The sequence below is a fragment of the Takifugu rubripes genome, chromosome 13, assembly GCF_901000725.2.
Source record: "Takifugu rubripes chromosome 13, fTakRub1.2, whole genome shotgun sequence".
Lineage (NCBI taxonomy): Eukaryota > Metazoa > Chordata > Actinopteri > Tetraodontiformes > Tetraodontidae > Takifugu > Takifugu rubripes.
In genome coordinates, this window is record NC_042297.1 from 20,070,014 (window position 1) to 20,089,682 (window position 19,669).

Consider the following 19,669-nt stretch of genomic DNA (forward strand, 5'->3'; position numbering starts at 1 on the left):
GAATGTAACTGCAACGCAAATATAGGTGCGATGGTTCAATCGCTTGTTACCACATAGGGCTCATCAGCCAATCAGGTGGCTGCAACACGGCGCATTTAGGCATGTAGACGTGCTCCAGACAACGCTGGGAAGTCCCAATCAAGCATCAGTTCAGAATCAGAAAGAGACTCTGAATGTGGCGCGGTGGTTGGTGCCAGCCGGGCTCGTCTATTTCAGGAACTGCTGATTTCCTGGGGTTCACACACACTCATCTCTATGGTTTGTGGAGAATGTTCCAAAAAGAAGAAAAAAAAAATTGTGTGGACCAAAATGCCTCTCTGATGGGGGGTCAGAGGAGAATGGGCAGACTGGTTCCAGATGATCCGAGCCATGGGGACCACACCAGGCGCGGCTCCTGTGGGCTCAGAGCAGGAAAGTGAGGCTACGATTCACACACTCGTCACAACTGGACAATAGGTGATCGGGAAGAAAGAGCCGGTCTGACAAGTCTCAATTTCAGATACGGCATCTTCTGATGGAGCTTTCTAGCAGAACAATGCACCACGTCACAAAGCTCATGTCATCTGAAACTGGTTTCTGGGACATGATGAGGTCACTGTGCTCCAGCGGCCTCCACACTCACCAGATCTCAGTCCAATAGAGCACCTTTGGACCAATATGGACCAAAGTCTGAGGATTGTTTCCAACACCTTCGTGAAAGTATGGAACAAAGAAAGAAGGCAGTTCTGAATGCAGAAGGAGGGGGGGGCTTTAAATAACAGGGTCCAGCTACTAGAGTGGTAGACCATCCATCCCATGGTTATTTTTACAGCACAAGGTAGATGCATTAACCTTGGCATCACATGTGAAGGAATTTTAGCATTTTTCTTCTTTTTTTCTTCATTTTTCATCTTTCTATCTAGTTTGCTTTGTCCAGTAAACATGGCCAGACCTTCTGTCCTGGAGGCCGGCTCATTAGTAAATAACAGAACCTTGAATTGCTGTAAGATAGGCAGGAAGGGCGCCGTGGCGTGATGATCTGTGCACGTCCGAGGCCAATAAACAGTTATTATCCACCTTCAGAGTTTTAATAACTTCATAAAAATTAATTAAAATGATGAAAGAGAAAGAAACCTGACTGCATATTTGTGGAATTTCACCCTTTTTTATGAGGCTAATGTTTAAAATGATAATAGTGATTAAAGTGGCTTTAAATGTGTGCTTTTGACGTGTGGCGTAAACCATCTTGTTTATGGTCACAAATAAGGAGTGTTTATGGCAACTGGCAGAGTCCAAATGTAGAACTCAAGTCTTAATTGGCATTTTTACAGGATCACAGTATGTTGTTGTCGTTAAAAAGTTCGGCTTCGGTCACAGGTCTTCTTATAACTTGCCAAAATAAAAAGCCGTACTGTCCTTCAGCATAATGCAGAGTTGGCTCACACAGAGAGCCAAGTACTTTCCCATCCCTACGGTACACCCAGAGAAAGTTAGCATAGATCAGCGTGACGGAAGGATGTCTCCAGCATCTCCAGAGAGCAGCTGCTCTAATGGTTCCACCATCTGTCAGAGGGACGGCCGATGGCGTCTTTGGCCTCTCAGGCCAACGGCACTTTGTTGTAACCCGAGTTAGTCGGCGTGTAAAACTCTCCGTGAGGCTTGTTTGAGGTATAATTGTGACAAAACTTTCCTAAAATAGCCTTTCCCCCCCTATGATCACCATTACATATGACTCAGGAATTCAGGCCCAGTTTATTGCCTACAAATGCTGCTTTGAAGTTTTTGTTACTAGGTTCTCTTTAGTTTTTTCCAAGGAGAAACGGTCTGTCGTCCATCCAAGCCTTGTTCAGAAGGATTACTCACGACATGGAATTGTTTCAAATAAAAAGCAGATCTTTAAGCACAACATCCTACAGGGACATTCTGGTTTTTGCAGAGCTGGATCGTGCCTGTAAACTGGAGGAACAACCAGTCCGGTAACTCACACTTGGGTAGATTAAACACATGGAGCTCACGCACGTCACTGTGGTTACGCTGACCATGATCACGCCGCTGTTTTACTGGGCAGGAGGATTTAATCATTATGTTTGTTACTGTTCAGCTCTCAAAAACAAGGACACCATCACAGACTAGTTTGGGTAACACGGAGCCCTTTAGCTGGGTTTTATCATGTGATGCTGCTCCCATCAGATACTTGACGGTAACAGAAGGGTGAACACGTGCACCTCTTATCAGTGATCATCCTGTTCACTCCTGACCTCAAGGCTGTGGATCACAATTAGCCTTCACACAATTGCAAACACATTCAGGGAGTCGAGCAGCTGCAGAGCATCAGAAAACTGCCAACAAAGTTAGAACAGAAAATATTGTTCAGAATAAATTTAAAAAATAAATAAATATTCGGACACTTTTTCTAAATGGCACTTTATTATCAGGTTCAATTTATTGTGTTTGTCTTTAGCCTTTAATACATTTTGTCACAGTTCATTAAGTTTTATGCTAGACTTGCAGCATTATTACACACAAATGATAAATAATTAACAAGCAGTGAGCATCTTTTTGTCACCATGCAGTAATGGTTGTCTTTGAATGTAATTTTCTAGACTAAATATCTTTTTTTATATAATTGATCAATCATTAGTTGAATGAAAATGCCTTTGTCTATTCCCAGTCATGCTGTTTAAAGAGCAGGGAGCTTAGAGCTTTACAACAATTCCAAAGGCATGTTAACACACCTAAAAGCTGAGTGTAAGCACAAAATATTCTCAGCAAAATCACTTCTGAGAAGCTCAAACTCCGTCGCAGCAGCATCAATATGCATTAACACCGTCTGCTGTAAAAGGGGGATGTAAAAGGGCGTGCTGACACGTCAGGAGGTGTGAATCCGTGCATACCCAACATCCCATCAGAGAGGAGCTTCTTCTTATCACCTGGATCACAACCACAGCGCTGTAGGACACGACTGCCAAGTCAACACAGCATTTATTCTCAGGAACGCTCTGATAAAGTTGTTTTTTCTCTTCTTTTCCCCGTAGTCCTTGTAGCCTCTGATTTAACCTCTCTGGTGGAACATTAAAGTCAACAGTGGTATTGATATTAACTTCTGCCCTCCTGACGCTACACTCCCGGGTCCACTCTCTGTTTTTGTCCTCAGACCTGCAGTTTAATTGAACGTGCTCTTATCTTTGCTGCTTTATGAGCTTAATGTCAGGAAATTAATTTCATTGGGTGATTTCTTTTTTCCCTCTTTAACCAATTAATAATTGAAGCTGGAACTTTGGGTGCATGAGTCTGCCTTGAGAGCAGATGTGTTGGCCACTGATTGATGGCTGTGGTTTTTGTATTGCCTGGATACACGTCAAAGCCTTGATGGAACTGCTGGTGCAAATGGAGCCTTTGATTCTGGACACTCGTTCCGCTGTTTCCTTTCATCGATCCTTGGCTGTGGAGAGCCCTGATTGGCTGTGTGCAGGTGTTTGAAGGGCACCAAGAGTAGGTATCCTCGCGAGACACCTGCCTGCAGTGTGACGATCAGCACCTCTTTTGCTTCAATCTCTGTGGCGCCTGGAGAAACATCCGGCCACAGAGGCTGGGCTGAGGGACCAACTGAAAATGGCAAAACCAATTCCCAATTTCCTCCCATGTGAGAACTCAGGCTGTCATCTAATTTCCCCTCTTCCTTGATATAATTCAGCATTTTGAGGCTACTGACACCCAGAAGGCCATAGCCACAACCCAGGGCTCTGCAATCAGTGACTGAATCTTTTCTTTAGCACCAAAGGCAAAAAGAAATCGACACCAAGAACTCGTCTCCATCAGATTTTGTCTCGGTCTGTGGTGCGACGACACTAAACGAGGGAACATTCTGTCACCAGTGGACGGCAGTGAGAAATATGCATCTGTGCTGTAGCTTTAGATGAATTACACACTCTCCGTCTCGTCCTTCCTCATCAGGCACGGAACACGATGTGCAGGAGAGGTGGCAGCCGTGGCCAACAACGGGGTCTGTGGAGTGGGCGTGGCCTATAATGCCAAGATTGGAGGTAAGAGAAAGACGGGACGTGAACGTGTTGTTTTTGAACCGGCTGCTATCTGAAGTGCTCCATTCAGTGTCGGTGATGAGGTGATCCGTTCACGAGCGTGCCAAAGGTGTGCACAGTTCTGACGAACCAAACCAAATGAGAATAACGCCAACCACCCGTTCTGGGCCCATGGTAGATTCCTTTAAATGCAATGATACACGGCATGAAAGGCTAATGCCGTCAACGCCACAGGATATAGACGGAATGTTTTATGGGCTGCTCTGATGTCGGCATCTTGCTGTTCTAATATTTCTGTGATCAAATAAGACTGTCAGTGAGAAAATATGAATTTATTATGATGTGGGCTCTTTTGAAACGAACCAGTTTTCAGTAAAATTCACACTGACTGCTGTTCAGTTTTTCTATCGGTCCCACTGTAATTGTTTTTTTGCACAGTGCTGCTGTGTGTGCATTACTAAAAATGCTGACTTTATCAATCAACTCTTCTTTATCTGTGTACCTCTGTTTATTGCTGTTGCTCTCCTAACATCCTGCTCTCCTATACAGCTTTAAAGTGGATCCGTGTGGTGTAATAAAACCACTCTTTATGATCATTCTAGATTGAATGTGGGAATTGTCCATATGGCGTCGAGCTTATCTTTCACCAGCCTCGTTTGGTCCTGCAGGTCAACTCGGGTCACTGTCCCCTGTGCATGCTGGGAACCCTCAAAGCTTTTCCAAACATTTTCAAGGTTGTGATGTAGGAATAATGCAGAGTTCATTGAGGCTGTTTGCTGTGAGACCTGCAGAAGATGCGTCCCAGGCGTAGAGATTTACTGATCACTGTGAAAACCTTCGTGGGCCCATGTTTGCCAACGTGACTGCAGGTCCTCGAGGAGCCAAACAACACTGGGGAAGATCTTCCTGTTCTTTTATAACCTTTATAGCAATGAGATTCATTGCTGGTGTTTCGAATCACCAGGCCGTGCAGCGAACGCGTTGATAGTACCTTTTCTCCGTCGTGAACCTCTGTTCTGATTCATGGGATGGCACGAGAGCGTCTCTCCTGCAAATTACATGGCTGTCTCACCAGAGTGCGTGCTGCCATGGCAACACTCACACTTCAGTGCTGTTAGACAGTGTTGAAGGACTTCAAAGAGACACTACTTGGTTGCGTTAACCCATATCGAGCAGCATGGACTGACTCACAACACCAAAACACAGTTGTTGGGGGTCTCCTCAATTTTGTGAATTTTCAGGTTCCCGTGCAGGAAAAGTTTGAATGCAGGAAAATAACGGAGACCAGCGCCACCCCTCGTGTGTGTTTTCTCCGTATTAAAGTCAGTGTGACGCTAATGTAATCTCTGGAGGGGAAGCAGCCCTTCATCGATGAAGTGAGGTTTAGCAAAGCCAAGCTGCTTTTTACCCAAAATAGCTCCTTTTGTTTGAACTTTGAAAGCTGTAATAAATGCATCAAGATGTAGAGAAATATAATAAACGCTTTCTTCAGGTTGCAAATGCAAAAAGTCTGATTGATTATTTCACTTTTTTTAAGCTAATGGTGATAATCAGGTGAACAAAAACAATGATTTTAGTTGTTACTTATCTTTTACACTGTAGATGGTCTGATTTCATGCTAAATGACAGTGGAGCAAGTCTTTAATCACACAGATCACACAATAGAAGCCTCGTGCCTTTGTTCTTCATTTATTTTTAAAATCTACTGTCAAACTAAGTCAAGTGGAAAATGTGCATGAAGAAAACATCAAGAGGGTTGAGCTCCACAGTAATGTGAGCTATTAAGTCAAAGAACCTTATGACACAAAACACGAGGCGACCGTGTTAATCGATGGATGTGTTTGCAGGTGTGCGCATGCTGGATGGAGAAGTGACAGACATGGTGGAGGCCCAGTCTCTTAGTCTAAACCCCCAGCACATTGACATCTACAGTGCCAGCTGGGGCCCCGAGGATGATGGCAAAACGGTAGACGGGCCTGCCAAACTGGCCAAAGAAGCGTTCCTGCGCGGAGTCACAGAGGTGTGTACACGTGCGCGTGCGTGTGTGAGAGCAAAACTATTTCCTGCCCGCGTTGCTTCCTTTCAGCAGTCAGTAATTGAACTATTCAAGCATGAGAGGCCACAGATGGAAGAACAAAGAAGTTTTTGACACTGACAATTAGGAACAGGAGCCAAAGTGTTCTGAGAAGCAGGAAGCAAACACCGAGAAATATGGAAGCAGTTCTGCCTCATCTTTCATTCCTTTTTGAAGTGGTCAAGACAAAGTGTCTTCTAATAGAAAAAATTCTATTCTTTGATTACTTCACGTGCTCGTAAAGCAGTGTCCAAGTTGCAATTTTCGGTTATTTCAGAACCCGCCTGCCAGCATCTTGCACAGTGTGACTGCTGAACAGGACACACGTGAGGTTTAGGACACTCGGATTCATGGAAGACAGCCGCAGAATAACGAGCATACAACCACCTCACGGCTCTCACATCTTCGGTTCATGAATAAACACCCCCGTCACGCCAGCACTGACCCCTGTCAGTGGGCAAGACGGTTCAAGGCATGTGCCGTAAAGCTGATTGGAAGCGCTGACACCGACTTCTAAGATAATTGCAGCAGCAGCCCTGTCAGATGGTGGTGTGGGTGGTGCGTGATCAATGCTGAGGGAGACGCTTCCACTCAATACAATAACGCAGCTCTTCCATGAAAATGATTGCCCTTCAAAGCCTGTGGGGGGGGGGTGATTTATTACAGTGAGTGATTGTCATGTACAGTACGGCCTTCCTGTGTCGCACGTCCATCCTGGTGACGCGGTGATCTTGTGCTGCCTCGCCAACCTCTTTTTGGATTCCTGTGAATGTTGGAATGAAAATGAAGGTTACTACGACTTCTTTTGTGCCTCTCCAGGGTCGCGGTGGACGAGGTTCCATTTTTGTGTGGGCGTCTGGAAACGGAGGGAGGGAGAGGGATAACTGCAACTGTGACGGCTACACCAACAGCATTTACACCCTGTCCATCAGCAGCTCCACTCAGAACGGCAACGTCCCCTGGTACAGCGAGGCTTGCTCTTCCACCCTGGCCACCACCTACAGCTCGGGGAACGTCAATGAGAAACAAATTGTGAGTTGCATTTCACACTCTGATCTCTCTCGTCCCACTTTCTTCTGCTTTCTATTAGTAGAGCAGGAAATTTGGGAATGGTCTGATGAATTTCCAAACTCACCTGGAACCGTTTGTGTAATTAAAACGGTGTTCTGGAATGTCTGTTTTCTTAGTTTAAGCGTGGAAGTCGTGTTCAAACACCCAAGTTCAAAACAGGGCTCTGTTTTTGAAGTAACCTTTTAACTCCATTAAAGGGCATAGAGCATCAAAAGCTGCCTTTAATCGTCTCCGTGCTGCTTTAAAAACTCCTATTTGTGTTTTATTTTCAATGAGGCTGAGGTTTGAGTGGGGTTGCATCATTATTGGTTCTTCATGGACGTGACGTGTCTGTGGTGTCTTCAGTCTCTCTAAACTAACACTAAACTAACTGCTGCCACTCGGGATGGTGGAGAGTTTAGGGCCAAATATCTGTCGGTCTAATCTGACAGTGAACTCTATAAAACGCACTTCTGCACCATCTTTACTGGTCTGGGGTCAGTGACGGTTGAAAATGAGGGAATTCTAATTGTTTGTTGGGACAGACTTGGATTTAATCCCACATTTGTCTTCCTCAGGTGACGACAGACCTCAAATCCAAATGCACAGATTCCCACACAGGCACCTCCGCCTCTGCCCCATTGGCTGCTGGGATTATTGCCCTTGCCCTTGAGGCAAAGTAAGTAATAATCACTCTCTGTCTGGAATCTCTAAAATTCCATTTACCCTTGAAGTGTCACACTATCCCGAACTATAAAGCATTTAATCACAAGGTGGGGGGAAAATGAATTTCACCACCAGTTACCGTCATTAGGCTGCAATAAATAATTTAGAGTAAAACTGCAGATCCTGGACTGAACATTTCTAAAAGTCAAGGTAGTTTGAATTAGTGAAGTGGTCGATTTTAGTAGCACAAAAAATGTATTGGCACAAACTTTAAGAGGACCAAGTCCAATTTTAATATACTTGCACTGAATAAGGTGACATTGTGCATCTCTGCTGCTTCGTTTTCTCATTTTATGCTCTACTTTTTGACTCCTGTCTGACAGACTTTTGCAGCCTGTCTAAAAAAAACAGGACAGTTTAATTTCAGAACTAATTATCTGGTGAGGCAGCACAAATGAAAGAACAAACACAAATGTCACAAGCCTCCTGGAAATGAGTGATTAGGCTTCCACCAAGACATAAAGAGCTGAATGAAGGAGATGGTCATCATTTAAAATGGGTTTCATCAGAAAGGGATGAACAGAGATCTTAAAATGTGCCTTCATTTTGTAAACATCCCAATATGTATTTCTGATGAAATCCTTATTTAGATGTTATCCTTCCCCAGGATGACACATCAGGACTTCACTGTTATTGCTGTTTTGCCTCATTGCCCTTGTTAAAGGTCACAAATGAAAGATTTATGGTGTTATTTTGGATTTGATAAGATGCCCCACCTTCAGGGCAAAGTGATAATTATAATATCAGACCCACGTCATATCTACAGTCTTATCGCGTGTGTCCGTCTCTGTTCGACCTGTTGTTGTGCTGCTGCCTCGTCCCTCATTCTGGTGGGATTATCTTTTCTTCCAGTAAAAACCTGACCTGGAGAGACATGCAGCATCTGGTCGTACGAACTTCAAACCCTAACCACCTTCTCACAAATGACTGGAAAACCAATGGGGTTGGACGTAAAGGTACCACACCTGCGTTTCTAAGCACCACAGAAGTGCCTCTCATGAACGGAAACGTACAGAAAGCTCTGAAATTAGAGCGATTACTTGAATCTTCTTACACTCTTTTTAGCTGCTCAGCAATCTTTAGGAACAGACATGCTCTTAACTCTTTTTTCCCCTCTGCAGTTAGCCACTCTTATGGATATGGTCTACTTGATGCCGGTGGAATTGTAGAGCTGGCAAGGACCTGGTCTAATGTGGGGCCACAGAGGAAGTGTGTGGTTAGCATGGTCTTTGAGCCCAGGTTAGTACATTCCTGCTGTGCACATACTTTACATGAGATTTCACAAAAATTCAGCCACTTATGTGTAGACACAAGTAATCTGAATAAAATAAAACAAAAATGGAGCCGCAGTCATTTAGCACTGTTCCATTTACTGGTGTAACCATTTATTTAAGGGTCATTTTCCCCACATCTTGTCGCCCAGCTTTATTGGAGTACAGTCTTATGTTAGACTAAAAAAAAACTATACAAATGACCTAAGAGGGTAACAGCGTCTAGTACAATGAAAAATCAGTGTATACTATAAACAGAATAGTAATTAGCACTTAGCCAAGCAAAAAACAGTCAATTTCAGCAAATCAAAGATATTGGAGGACAAAAACCTGATCCACAGCAGAATGCAGCTATGGATATTATGTATGATGCTGTTGTGACTTACCCCCTTAGATATAACTATTAATAACTATTAATACTATTATCCAATTAAAGAGAGGCGGTGATCTGTCACTCATGTGCTGAGTTCCTGCTCTGCTCTGTCGTTACCGTCCAAACAGTCTGACAAGCCCTCTTAATTATGCACACTGTCAGTCCTCTTGCTGAATTTGGCATTCTGTTTCACAACAGCTGTGAAATGTTCGATGTAGACGGTGAAATGTCGGGAGCAGCTGTCCAGGCACTTTATTCAATTTACATATTATATGTTGAGCTGAATCACTTGCGCGGTACGTTTTGGAGGAAGTCAGCAGAATCTGGAGGTGTTCAGTGTCCTCCTCACTGTTACTGCTCCCACTAATGGCCTGAGAATCCCTGCACGTGCACAAAAACTTCATGTCCCGGAAAAGAGCAGCATAGAGTCGGTTTAGTGTTGATCTTTTTTAATTTGCCTGGAGTTTTTTTATGTGATGGTGTTGAGCAAAATCTGCTGATGACCCATGTGTGCAGCTTAAAAGCTTATTCATCATAAAATTGTAATGTCAGGCCCTCGTTCTTTACCTGAGGTTGTGTTGTGGTGACGCAGGACTGCTAATTACCTGGTCACTTCCAGAGATGTCTGCCTGTAGCTCCTACTGAGGTGTTGATGTTGAAATGATATCCTGCTTGTTCTTTATTACATTTCCCACATTTACCTGTTGGATTGAAATCATCCCCCTGTGTTTAACGTCTTCCTGTGAAACAGGATTCATGCCTCCAGCAGTGCTCCTTTCAAGAGATCTTAGAAGCTCCTGCAGTTGTCGGGCAGCCTTTTGCATTTTGGTAAAATCTATATTGAATTTGGAGGCAGATGGGAGCAGTAGAGAAGCAGCAGAACACGAGTTGGTAACAGGTGAATCGGACCGCAGGCAGAATCACAAACACCTGCTAAACTGCAGACAGCTTGAATAGTGAAATGACTCTGTAAATGCATGGAAAGTGCAGATTTCCAATTCTGAATTGGCATGAATATGAATGTGTAGTAGCGGGCAAAACCAGGGGATTAAAAAGGAAAATAAACAATTTAAGACCAGCATGAAAATTGGCATCTTAGTATGTAATCTCAACCCAACAAGACCTTCATGAAATTCTAACTAAGGTTGTCCTCTTTCCCCTCACATAAGCAGGATTATTCTGCAGCTCTATTGTTATGCGTGTCCTTGTTTGTGTAAAGACCCTCTGCATTAAACACAACCGTGAGTTTGCTATAAAGCCGAACCCTTTTTAATCTCCTTATTCTGTGAAAGACGAAACGACCCCGACTTTTATGTTTGTATGGAACCTTAAATCGGACTGAACCTGAAGGAGTGTGTTTTTAAAAAAGCATGACAGTCCGTGAGTGCAACACACTTTCTGTGGAAATCGGGCTTCCAAAAACTGCTGCAACTTTCCTCTCCTGAGAATCGCGGAGGCGTGTAATCTCCTAAGCCGATTTGGCGAGGAAAGAAAAAGGTGGATGTTTTTCTTGCGCGGAGGATGCTGATGCTGTAGGCTGGAGAGAAATCATTCACAGGTGGACGCTTCCCTCGCTGACATCTCACCTGCTGATTCCTGGAAAATGTCAACCTGTTGAGATCAGACGAGGCTATTAAAGATCCCATCGGCCCGTCACCTCTATTTAATGTCTCCATGGTGACGTGCTGTTTGTGTTTGGCAGGAACATCGGCAGCCGTTTATTAATCAGTAAAAGTGTGGATGCCTGCTTTGGGACGGACAGTTACGTGACCTCCTTGGAGCACGTCCAGGCTCGGCTCACCCTGTCCTACAACCGCAGGGGAAAACTGGCCATCCATCTCATCAGTCCTGCCGGCACCCGCTCCACGCTGCTCCACCCCAGGTACGACCACGGGCACGGGTGTACGTCTCGGGTTCAGGAGGTGCGGCGCTAAACCACAGCCATGTTTTGATCTCCTGCAGATTTCACGACTTCTCGTCGGAGGGGTTTAACGACTGGGCGTTCATGACCACCCACTCCTGGGATGAGAATCCCACCGGTGTGTGGAGGCTGGAGATTGAGAATGTTGCCAGTGCCAATGACTACGGTAAACAACCCAAATAACATGGCGATTTAGAACTGTGACAGGAGCTCCTTTACACAAGTGTTTACAGGAAGACGCCAGCTCAGGAGAGCGCAGGACTCCATCAGATGGGTTTTCCTTCATACCTCCACTAAGCAATTAGTTACTAAAGTGGAGCTAACTGGAAGGGTCCTTCAAAGACGTGCACTTCAAAACACTGATTATGCAGCTACAGGTTTCCAGGAGGCACTTTCTGTCACTTCGTGTAGAAGCTCCAAAGAAATGCGCTGGAGTGGAGGATACATGAAGAAGACCTCCTTTTTCTTCTGGGGTTAATTGAGTCTGGTGTCTCCATCTGTGTCTGCGCTCAGGCACTCTGACCCAGTTCCTCCTGGTGTTGTACGGCACTGACTCGGCAACCTCCAGCTCTTCTGAGAAGTCTCAGCCCGGCGGTGGCAGCTGTAAGACGCTGGACCTGCGGCAGATGTGCATCGGTAAGACCGTTGATCTCCTCAGTCTGTGCCCAGATGTGAATATCCTGCTGAGATGAGACAGGAAAGGAAGCCTGATAACTGTGAGATAACCCAGCTCAAACGTTATCCACTGTGTATTATAACATTTGCCGACACCGTCAAAGCCTGTAAATGTCCTTATATCACTTTAGCGTCTGCGTCCTTTTCAGATAAAGTTGCTCTCTGCTGGAATGAAATTGAGTTTGACCCCCAAGGTTTGTTTTTTGTAACGACTTCAGATAAAGAAAGATGTGTTTGTACGGCAGCTGCTGCCTAATCCACTGGGCTGCTGCGTATGTCTCAGGGCAGAGGTCTGTTCCACCGACATATTGTTAGTCTGACCCCTGCAGGCTGTCAGAGCTACTTACACTCATTACAGGATAGACTTAATAATAACTACTTGAGTTATAATGACTGCTGCGCAACGTACTGTGGTTTTTAATGCGCTCAGCCTTAAATAGCATTTCTTTGCTTTTGTTCCGTGTTGCAGTCCAGCACCAAATTTAGGCAAAGATCTGCATATATCTGCATTTTTCCTGCCCTCTTAAACATGTTGGCTGGTAACTTCCCAAGCGTTCACCATCAGTTTATTTTACTGCAGTTTTCCTTGAGACCGACTTGGCCTTTGTTAGTTTCACCTGTCTGAGCTTCCGTCCTTGCTTCTCTGTTGCGTTTTCTATTTGAGTGTTGACCTGTTTACTTTTCCTTTTGCAGAGTGCAACTCTGGGTACTACCTCTTTGAGCAGAGCTGTGTAAAAGAATGTCCAGCGGGCTTTTCTGTGGGCCACCAGCCCATCACCTACACAGTGGGCAACTCCATAGCACCAGCCTCCGTCTCCGCCTGCCTGCCGTGCCCACCTCCCTGCCTCACGTGCAGCAGCCTCAGCCCCCAGGCGTGTCTGTCGTGCCCACCTCACAGCTCCCTGGACCCTTTCTCCGGCACCTGCGTGCACCTCAACCAGTACATGCGGGAATCCCCTGGTAACTTCATGGCGGCTCAGCCTAATCGAGAGTCGGCGCTCCAGCCGGCCTCCCAGCTTCCCGTCACCATCGCTGTGCTCAGCTGCGTGGCCATTTTCGCTATATTTGTCGGCATCTTCCTGCTGCTCCAGCTGCGCTCGGGCGCGCTCATTAAGCTTCCGTCTCTGGAGGCAGGCAGCGGCCCCGGGGGCGCCTTCAGCCTCGGGGGGAACAGGATGGTGTCGTACCGAGGAATCCCAACAGTGTGGGGGGACGACGAGGGGAACACAGACTCGGAGAACGACGAGTTTGACGCCCATCATGAAAGGACTGCCTTTATCAAAACACAAAGTGCTCTTTAATGCCTCCCTCTCATCCCCGTCTATCTCTTAAATCGTCTGGTGATTCAGGGCTGTGCTATCTGTCCTTTCATGCCTTCCCCCCCCCTCCCTGTCCACCGGGGTTCGTCAGCCGGTGCTTCAGCATCACATCTCCCACTTTGCGGCGGGAGCTGTGATGAGAAGCTCCGGGCTTCTGTTCACACTGAGAGGCGTTTCTTTTAACCTCTTCTCCCTCGTGCCCTCGCTGGCCCGCTCACTCGCTGCGTCTGCAGAGTCTCTCCCCCCAGCCCCTCTTTCCAGCTGTAGCCCCCTTTTGTGTTCCCATCCATCTCAGCGCAGTAGCCACAAGAGATTGTTGAGCAGAGGATTGTCGGGGGGAGAAAAGTGTGTGAATGTAAGTGTGTTAACCTGAAACTAAAGCTGGTCCCTCAAATGTAACGCTTGAAACTAAGAAAAGAAAATAGTCGAATGGGGCATTGATTATTTTCAAAGTGTGATTTAGTCCTTTCAACATCCAGAAACTGTTCAGAAGAGCACCACTTATTTGCAGTAATTCACTTTTTAAACATCCCCGGTTCAAAGGTACGATAGTTATAAATACTCAGACTTTGACTGGTGGCCAAGGAACCATTAGGCAAAAACAATCAGTCTGAGAGATTTCTAAAAGTGTTTTTCTTTTTCTGGGGACGTAATGATCCATCATGTGGCATTTAGAGGAGCCACTTTGGAAGTGACAACAAAGGCTGCAGCCACGTGACCCCACCCAACCAAAAGTAGCTTCACTAGGATTCACCAACACTAATCGATTCGTAGACGCGTCGGCTCCCGGGAAGATCCGAGTTTGTCAGAGCAGCCGGCAGGTGTTGATTTACCTGGGATTGATTTGCTCACAAAGAGACGGTAACGTCACACCGATGCCTTCCTGCAAACATAAACTCACTGTGTGTGTCTGTGTGTGTGTGGGTGTGTGTGTGTGTGTGTGTGTGTGTGCGTGTGTGTGTGTGTGTGTGTGTGGGTGTGGGTGTGGGTGTGGGTGTGAAGTGAACCCTGGTTTATCTGCCCTCTTATTGAACACTTCCTTTCATCTCCTGTCTTCTTTTCTCCTAAATCTTTAAAAGAAAAAAAAGATCTCCTCAGCCTGTCTGCATCTCATCAGATCTGATATCGCTTGTTATTGCCAATCAGTTATATACGAATGATAATGTATCAGCTATTTATTCTGAGAGATTTTAATCACACCTTTAGGGGAAGAGTATTTTAAAGTAGTTTTTCTCTCGGGCAGGTTATAATTACAGACGTGCTTCTCATGATCAAATGCTGCATAAACATTGTGAATCTATTTTGGGTTTTTTCCCGCTGTGATGGATTATATATTTCGCCATTCCAGGTATTGAAAAAAAAAAAAAAAGAGGCTTGCTGAGAGAGGTTGCCGTGGCGATGACATGCATACAAAAGTGCAGCTGCTCATCTATTTATCTACCTCTCATATCATTCGGCAAGCATTCATAAACTGTTGGAGAGTGATTATCCAAATTATATCCAGGCTAAATATGAAAAATGTCTCGTGGGTTTGGACGAATCTCCGTTTTAGAAGAGCAGCAGTTGCAGCTCGGCTGCATCACTGCTCAGAACATTTTAGTCCCCAGTTACTGACAATCAAAAATGTGGTTTTTATGGGTGCGAAGATGCACAAGTGCAGCATACAGATGATCTTTAATCTATTCCCTTATCCTTCTTGGAAGGTTGCCTGCATGAATGTGCATAATGGCTTAATGTGATTTGGACAGTTTTCACTGAATGAGGGGACAAAAATAATAACGGCACCAAGAGTATCTGCGAAACGCGGAGCAAGAAGAGCATCCATGTCCAACAGCAGTGAGCCGGAATGCTCCCGTTATCTCGCATGGCCAGTACAGGTGGAACACATCCAGGTGACCACGAGGCTGCAGGCAGGAAGCCCTGAACTGGGTTAAAGTTCAGATGACGGCAACCGAAGCGTTTCCCCCCTAAAAGTAGGAAAGGGATGCGGCCGCGGCAGATTGACAAGTGTTGACTGCGTCATTAACGCGCTGCACGTTGGAGGCTGCCACAGATTAGCTCTGATTAGTCGGCTGTTTAAGGAGGAATCTAATTTAGAATTGCAATAATTAACTGCCTCAGACTTGGGCCATAAAATCCTACCGACGTCCCTCCTTGGTGTGCAAACAACAGATAATAGGCTTATGTGGCGCTGAAATTGCTTCCATCAACCCTCGTCTTCGAGTCTGGATGCGCACAGGAAGCATTTTTAGAATAATGTGGACGTCCAGGGGTTATTCTTCGTCCCTTCCTTATCACCTTTCATCCTTCATCCATCTCGGCTTCATTCACCAGTTCAGCTCTCGGAAAAACCGGAACTTCTGAGCTCGGAGCCCTCACAGGTTCAGTGTTGGAGGTTCTGGGTGTTCGGAGCCTTATGTATTAATGTTTCCGAAGAGCTGCTGAGAACAATTAGCAGCCATCTCACCGCTTGGCTGTAGGAATGTGATGGAAACTACGCTAAAAATCCAACTAACTGTGCCAGAAAGCAGCTTGTCACCGTCGGGCTTCCGCTGGCACCATCGCGTGGAGCCTTTTCATGTTTCTCTGCAGACCGTCTCTTCTGAGGTGCGATCTGAACAGAATAAACTTGTGAAAACAACGGGGGCTTCTTATTTATACCGCTGATTTATTTAACGTGGAGCCAGACGCAGCCCCGTTCCTGCCTTAGGGTGTAGTGAGGTGATGTTATGAAGACTGGTGGAGGAAATAGGAGCAATATCTTTGGCAGTACCAAAGACAATCATTTGAATGGCGACCGTCTCGTGTTTCAAAGTGTTTCTGTCGGGTTGCCGCAGATTCCGGGACCCCCCCTCACGTGCCATCGGACTTTTTCGTTCCCACCAAACTGGCGTCTGCGTTTCCCTCGTGACCGTCGGCTTCGACGGCCTCTGTGGAGGAAGGAGGAAGAATGTATCCCAATTTCATAAATCTAAGGGCTGAGTGGCTTCTGTCCATACGTGCTCCTTTAAGTTCGAACAAAACACTTTGTGGGGGGTGTTTGACAGCCGGGGGGGTCCTCTGCCGACCCCCCCCCCCACCTCGTCAGGAGGTTCCAGGCCTGTGGCTGCACACGGAACCTGGCTGGTTTGTGAAAAATGCTCAAGAATGAAAATCTTCATGGGACGTGACTCTAAAATAAGGCCTATTTTTGTACTATATGAATGGTGCATTGTCATTTTTTTCTTGTAATTTAAAGATTTTTGCTCTCGTTTTTTCTCCGTTTTATTTAATTGATGTCAATTATAGATTCTACTAAAAAAAAAAATAAAGATCTATGCAAATTTGAATGTGTTTTTCTTAACAGATGTGGTGAAGAATATGAATTGTTCGTGAAAAAAAAAAACCAAATTGGTGGAAGAAAACACTCGTAATTTACCAGAATAAAACCTTGAAGTCCAAAATTCAATAGTTGACAGTTACTCCTTTGCTTTGCCTTTAACCGTCTTCAGTTTGTCTTCTTCCTCCTCCAGTTTCCTTTCTAACCACTTCTTCTCTTCTCTCTTCTTCCTTTTCCTTGTCGAGATCAGACGCACTGCTGTTGCCCCACAGCTTCTAATCCCTGTTGCCGTAGTGACCCGGTCATTTGTCAGGTCACCCAGCCTTTTGTTCTCTCTATCTCTGGAACTGTGCATCATCTTCTGTCTGTTCTTTTCATCTGGGCGCCCCCTTTTTTCTGCGAGCTGCTCCCCGTCAGTTTCACCCCGACAGACCCATTTGGACCCCGCTGATGCCTCCGGCCCTCTCGCACCTGCATAAACCCTCATTACGTCTCCGCACCATCGTGCACTTTTCCTCCGCACCGACATTCCGATCTTCTCTCGTCACTCTTAGAAATGCACCACGTACAAATGTTCACCGACGCTTTTATCAGCACCTTCATAAACATGTCGAGAATTCTTCATATTGTTGAAATAAGTCCATTTTGAGTGGGGCTGGATGGAGAAGCAACAGTTTCCAGTAGCGTCTGCAGCTTTACTCTTCATGTCTTCACTGTGATTGGCTCTAATCTCCCTTTGGAGATAAACTTTATTCCCCTGTAAGCTGAGAAAGTCTTGCAGCCATGTTTGCTCTTGTCTTCCGCTTCCCTGTGGTATAAAAAAGGAGGATTTCTGGTGATGGATGGCTTTAGTAATTAAAACAATGAGTTTACAGCAGAGGGGTCGCGGCCCAACCCAAGTCATAAATACAAGTAATGAGGCGAGACTGGATTCATGCTGCGCTTTGACTGAGCAGCACCTTATTTTGCTGGGTACCACCAGCATCATCGAGGTTTTTTATAAATACAGCACTGAAAAAGCTGATTTACTGATTCCCAAATAAGTTAAGTATAACACAGATATATGCAAGACTCCAGCACTTAATGTGAAAAAAAGTTTCTCAATTTAGTACTAAACTAGATTTGAATAAATTCCAAGGTGAGATTGAATCCATAACCTTTACTGTGGAAACCACTGCACCATATATCTCCAATTATAAATCATATAAGGTCTATAAACAAGTGTTTTCTAGTATATGTGGGGGGAAAGAAAAAGAACCTTGCTCAGTAATCCTACACCTGCAGCCTCCAGCGCTCATTTATAACATCTCTGAATGATCAGGAGGGTGTTTAAGCTCTTTACTCAACAATTCTACAGATTAAAAAAGCACCAGAATAAAAGAGGAAGTCTGTGTAGATTCTCAATCATCCAGGTCATTGTATCCAAGGTAGTTTTCTATGTCAACTGGACTGGGTTTCTTCTCTTGAATGCGTTTCGCCTTCTATCCAGAAGGCTTCTTCAGTTCTTCAGGGATTCCACCTTCTCCATGTATAGATTGGCAACTATGGGGGAATCTATACATGGAGAAGGTGGAATCCCAGGCCCTGACATCCTTCACAGGATCTGGGCCAAGCCACTGGTTCAGGTATGTGGACGACACCTGGGTCAAAATTCAAACACAAGAATTGGAAGCGTTCTCTGATCACCTCAACAAAACAGACGAGCATGTAAAATTCACCCGGGAAGATACAAAAGGAAACAGTCTGGCCTTTCTGGACTGTGCAGTCAGGATCACTGAGGACAGAAACCCTACACATACCGACCAGTACCTTCAGTTTGACTCTCACCACCCACTGGAACACAAGTTGGGAGTGATCAGAACTCTCCAACACTGGGCCAGAGAAATACCCACCACACCCCAAGGCAGGAAGAAGGACCAGGACCACATTGAGACAGCTCTCAACATGTGGCTACCCAGACTGGGCCTTCACCAGGACCTCAAGAAAGCGAGACCCCAGCAAAGGAGAGGAGGAGAGAAACAAATGCCGCAGCGTTTCCATCCCCTACCTCTCCGGAGTCTCGGAGAAGTTTAGGAGGATCCTCCAGAAACACGACATACCGGTTCAGTTCAAACCCAGCAACACTCTCAGACAGAGACTGGTCCACCCAAAGGACAAGACACCAGGACCCAAACAAAGTAATGTTGTTTATGCTGTACAGTGCCAGGAGGAACGTGAGGAACTGTACATTGGGGAAACCAAGCAACCTCTCCACAGAAGAATGGCACAACACAGACGTGCCACCTCCTCGGGTCAGGACTCAGCAGTCCACTTACACCTAAAGGAGAGTGGGCACTCCTTGGAGGACAGCCCAGTACGGGTACTGGCCAGAGAAGAAAGGGGTTTGAGAGGGGGGTCGAGGAAGCATCCATGTCATATTGGAGAAACCATCCTTAAACAGAGGTGGCGGGCTGAGGCACTTCCTATCACCCACATACAATGCAGTCCTCCACTCCTTCCAACAAAACAAACATTCACACCATTCCAGGAGACCCAGTGACCCACCACCATGGGATCCAGCAGACAAAGGGGAGACACCTCAACAGAAACTAGGTGAACGACCCTGCTAACGACTCTCAGGTGACCACCCAGATCATTAGCATGCAGATGGACCACTATATATTTTCAAGCTCTCTCCCCAGCGATTTCAGAACTGAAGAAGCCTTCTGGATAGAAGGCAAACGTCTTCGAGAGAAGAAACCCGGTGCAGTTGACAGAGAAAACTACCTTGGAAGTGACAGCTTGATTAAATAAAGTGTGTAAAAGTACAGAAATGATGCATTTTAGTTAATAATAATCTACCCATTTATTCACCAATAATCCACCCTTAATCGACCCATTTATTCACCAATAATCCACCCTTAATCGACCCATTTATTCTCC

General features: G+C 45.5%; 1 protein-coding gene across 5 annotated transcripts in view; it reads left to right on the forward strand.

Moving 5' to 3' along the window:
- The window catches only part of furina (furin (paired basic amino acid cleaving enzyme) a), a 44,198-nt gene extending 27,385 nt beyond the window's left edge, over nt 1–16,813 (forward strand). For 4 of the 5 annotated variants that reach the window (XM_029846409.1, XM_011610331.2, XM_029846413.1 and 1 more), the window contains exons 7-16: nt 3,934–4,022; nt 5,867–6,039; nt 6,913–7,125; nt 7,722–7,822; nt 8,722–8,825; nt 8,991–9,108; nt 11,216–11,395; nt 11,476–11,600; nt 11,948–12,070; nt 12,803–16,813. In XM_029846409.1, the coding sequence (XP_029702269.1) occupies nt 3,934–4,022; nt 5,867–6,039; nt 6,913–7,125; nt 7,722–7,822; nt 8,722–8,825; nt 8,991–9,108; nt 11,216–11,395; nt 11,476–11,600; nt 11,948–12,070; nt 12,803–13,410 (1,834 nt within the window). In that variant the 3' untranslated portion in view covers nt 13,411–16,813. The remainder of the gene's footprint in view (nt 1–3,933; nt 4,023–5,866; nt 6,040–6,912; nt 7,126–7,721; nt 7,823–8,721; nt 8,826–8,990; nt 9,109–11,215; nt 11,396–11,475; nt 11,601–11,947; nt 12,071–12,802) is intronic. The other variant, XM_003970061.3, reaches the window with a different exon arrangement.
- Nucleotides 16,814–19,669: the final 2,856 nt, after the last annotated feature.